The sequence below is a fragment of the Myotis yumanensis genome, unplaced genomic scaffold, assembly GCF_028538775.1.
Source record: "Myotis yumanensis isolate MYYU_CA2020_CCGP unplaced genomic scaffold, mMyoYum1.0.hap1 SCAF_3, whole genome shotgun sequence".
NCBI classification, from domain to species: Eukaryota; Metazoa; Chordata; class Mammalia; order Chiroptera; family Vespertilionidae; genus Myotis; species Myotis yumanensis.
Genome location: NW_027223754.1, coordinates 36,731,738 through 36,735,799, shown reverse-complemented (window position 1 = coordinate 36,735,799; position 4,062 = coordinate 36,731,738). Strand labels below are relative to the sequence as shown.

The 4,062-nt window shown below is 42.0% G+C and overlaps 1 protein-coding gene across 1 annotated transcript; it reads right to left on the bottom strand.

Moving 5' to 3' along the window:
- Positions 1-2,021: 2,021 nt before the first annotated feature.
- LOC139006119 (endogenous retrovirus group K member 6 Env polyprotein-like) lies at positions 2,022-3,806 on the bottom strand. Its single transcript, XM_070408690.1, has one exon. It carries the CDS (start codon positions 3,804-3,806, stop codon positions 2,022-2,024), a length of 1,785 nt encoding a protein of 594 aa, XP_070264791.1.
- Positions 3,807-4,062: the final 256 nt, after the last annotated feature.

Below are 4,062 nucleotides of genomic sequence, written 5' to 3'. Positions count from 1 at the left end.
AGTTTTAATATTGTCAACATTTTTCCAATTTAGAAGGACCTTCTCTCAATATGTATTGCTTGGTTTTCTGCATATGAATATAGATTTTAAGTACATGTACTTAGAGAGTAGAAGAGTGAACCATGTATTGTGGTTCTTACTCTTATGATTTCAGTATGCATGCCAATAGAATTAAAACCTACATTATAACCAAAGTCATTATTTAACCTCCAAACACATGTTAATGTTGCATTTAGATTTCTCATTGTATATTTGCAGTGAGGTCCTGTTGTTATGTAGCTCTGGTTCTTATATTTTATCCAAAATCTTAGTTATAAGAAAGCATTTTTCTCATTTTTTTGTGTGTCATATCAGTCTCTTTTCCTCCTTTTTATTCTCCCTTTCTAGCATATCCATGGTTTGGTAGAACATGATAGGAAAGTGAGCTTCAGGGTGGTCTCAGTTATACTAGGGTAAAAACAATAATTTCCCAATCTCAGTGGCTTAAAGCAACACATATTTTATTCTTGCTCTCACTGTGTATAGCAGTGGTCGTTGGGAATTCTCTTCTGTATCACCATCACTCTGGGTCCTGTGCTAATAGAATAGCCACTACCTGGAACTATGCGGCAGAGAGAGAGACTAGTGACTTGCACACTGGCTCTTTATTCTACCAAGAGTAATTCTTACATTTCCACTTATATTTCAGTGGCCAAAGAAGTTAACTGGCCTCTCCTTACTTAGGAGAGGTACAGAGGTACAGAGAGCATGATTATTTAACTGACCTGGAAAGTTAGTATTTGTGGGCAACACCAACACAATATTTGACTATCATCATCTACCCTTCAGGTCATAAAATATTAGGTTCATTCTCCTTTCTGTATGCAGAACGCACTAACCTCTCTCCTTAGTGAGACTGCAAAAAGTCTAATCCAGTCACTGGGTCCAAATCAAAGCCCAGACATTTTAACTTATGCCCAGTTCACAGGTACTTGAGACTTGTGGACTAAGGAGACACGAAATCTGTCTGTACTCTTCTCTCCATTCACCCAATGTCCAGTGATGGGATAGGCATGATGTCCACAATAAGTGCTCTCATTCAGAAAGGGGGAGCAGTGGGAAACAGATACCAGTTGCTGGACTATAGCATCCTGGAGGCTCCCTAGGTCAGCATTGTTTAGTAGTTCCCCTACCCCAAGGATGGGGAATATTCTTTAAGATTTAGTTGCTCTTTGAGGGTGCCTCACATCCATTGTTTCTCAAGGCTCTTCCTCTTCCATTATCCTGCTGGACTACATCTGAAATGGAGAACATGCCCTCCTTGAGGATGAGCAGCTTTCTCAGTCTGCTCCCTGATTGTAAACCAGTTGAGGAGCCAAGTGTTATTTTATGTCTCAAAGGGTCACCATCTCTTTTAAGCTTGGAATTTGTGGTTTTGACAGTAAAACACTCTCAGAATGAAGTCAACTTCTTACAGATTGCCTTCCAGTTCAGCTCCAAATAACAATGCACACACCATTGATTCTTTCTAGATGTAATTTCTATATTTGCTTATCTGTGCCCTTTCTTTCCCCTATGTTTCTCTCAAGGTCTTTGTATTTAACTTATGTAATGAAGCCTGTTGTCAGGGCCAGCCTGACAGGGTTGAGCCGGGCTGAGGCAGGGAGGTGGGAGTTGAGAAAAGAAAGAAAGACAGGAAAGCGGGATCGGGAGGACCCCAGTTCTCTTGATGAACTGAAGCAACTTTATTAGCCACACAATACTATTTATACATAACACACTGAATAGGAGGTCTGTCAAGAGGAATGTATTCTTTGTTCCTCTTAATCTCTAAGGGAAGGACACAGCAGAAGGACAAGTTCTCAGTACAGCATATCTCAGTAAATAGTTACAGACTTCTTGGTAAGCTATGAAAGGCTGTTCTCATTCTACAAATGTTGCTCTTATTCTACTGATAACCGCCATCCAAACAAGTCTGGGAAAACTGTGTGGGTAAGGGTCCCAGTCTTGCTAGTCCCTACAGGTGCAAGGACCTTGCCAGCTTACATCTGGTCCCCAACAGATCCCCCTTCTTTGTTTTTTAGGCGAAGTTTATGTAGTTCTATTTGTAGGGATCGGATGCTAGATCCGATGGTTCGGAAGCAGACTGGAAGTAAACAGAGAATAATGAGAGCAAGGATAACAACAGTTAATAGAGACCAAATAAAAGACTGTAATCCATGAAAGGACATAAGGCTTTGAATTTCATTAAAAATATTCTGTGCTACTTCGCTAGGAGGCAATAAAGCAGAACCTGCATCATTAATAGCTTGAATCTCTCCATGTAATCTACTGATATCTAAAGTAAAGTTAGTCTGATCCCAAACTCCTAACAGGTGGTTGCGAACTCGATCCCAATGCCACATAGTACCATTATATATCTTAGGGGTGACACAAATCCAATCAAACTCAGCATGACACCGAAGGGTAGAACGCACTTTCAAGCTGTGCATTTGATTTCCTATAAGGAGCACAGCTTCTTCTAGTGCATTGAGCCTTTGTTTTATTTTTTTATCTATGAGCTCTTGAGCTCCTAAGGCATCCGAAACGTTCTTCGCCAAGCCATCCACAAAATGAGCTGTGTGTATTTCTTGGGTTAAAGCTATGGCCGCAGTAGTGGCAGTAGCAATGAGGGAGACTAGAGCCACGAGGCCAGCAATAAGCATTCCGATGAACCTCTTAGGGCGGCTTAGCAATTTATTCAGTTCCCTTAATACCTGGGAACCTGTATCCCTGTACCAAGGTCCAGTAATATTAACTGGGAGCATGACAAAGGAAGGCTGATGTAATACAACCACCGCATAACCAAAGTTGTATCTAGACAAACAGTTAGACAAGTTGCAATGAGTACAAGAAATTGTATACAAGTTGCCCTTAAGTACAATATCTACAATTCCAATAAGGAGAAGGTAAGGAGGAGGTACACAAGCAGTAAGACCTGTGATCACTGTAAGGTTATTATGATGCAGAGAAATGCTATCTAAAGCGGCCATAAGCTTAAACATTTCTAACTGTACTCCTCCCCGCTTGGTGGTGAGGATCTCTTCTACCCAGCCTCCAGGGGTCTCTCTAGCCTTAAAACTACTTCTGCTAGATAGCGGGTTGGGATAGGACCAGTCAAGTAACTGAAAGGAATTGTTAATGGGAGTATGTACCACAGCCAACTCATGACGGCAACGCCGCCAAGGTGGATACTTCAGAAATAGTCTGTATTCATTATACACACATGGAGGCAATTTGGGCGGGACACCCTGAGAGACAGTATGGGTGATGTCAGGCAGGCCATATATAGTAAGGAACCATTCTCGTCGGATCCACCCCTCATACTCTTCAGGATCTCCACCTCTGCTAATGCCATGGGTATACCTTGGTGAAGGTTCTACAGTAAGACAGTTATTCCAATATTTAATGGCTGTAAAACATATGGGGACCCTGGTTGACCTTCCCTCATATCTATAATCTCCTACCCATTGAGGAGTAAGAAAATCTGCACTTGATTGGCCCATGATATCTGTATCATTAACAAAAACAGGAACGCTGGGGTCATCCCAAGTAACGGCCCTGAGAAAGGGCGGATCTGGAATGTATGCCCAGTATGGAGTCTGAGCATCACAGACCTGAACAGCCAAAATTGACAGCATGGCTAGAAACAAAGTCTTAGCAGTTCGTTGTGCTCCTTGGCGAACGACCATGGCCTCGGCCTTTGTTGTCAGCTTCTTCAACTGTTCCCAAGTTGGTGGAGATGTCCTCCGAGTCATCTGTGATCTCTGTGGCAGCGGTGGTGGCATGGGCGCTAGTGGACCAACTCGTAGCCTCTTGAATGGTGGAGTGAGTTCTTGTTCCACTTCATTCTCTATCTCTGGATTGTTTTTTCTCTTGTCTTCATGGCTGGAGCATTCCTGATAATTCTCTTCTGTTGCAGGAATCCACATGGTCTTGGAGTTGTTTTCTGAAAATATACAAATGTATTCTCGACCAAAGGTTAATAATTATTTTTGCTCAAATGAATTTCCATTGGCTTATTTTGACACCACGTATGTTTTT

Bases quoted from the DNA above. Each gene is read 5' to 3' on its own strand.
- LOC139006119 (XM_070408690.1), bottom strand. From the start codon at position 3,806: ATGCCACCACCGCTGCCACAGAGATCACAGATGACTCGGAGGACATCT.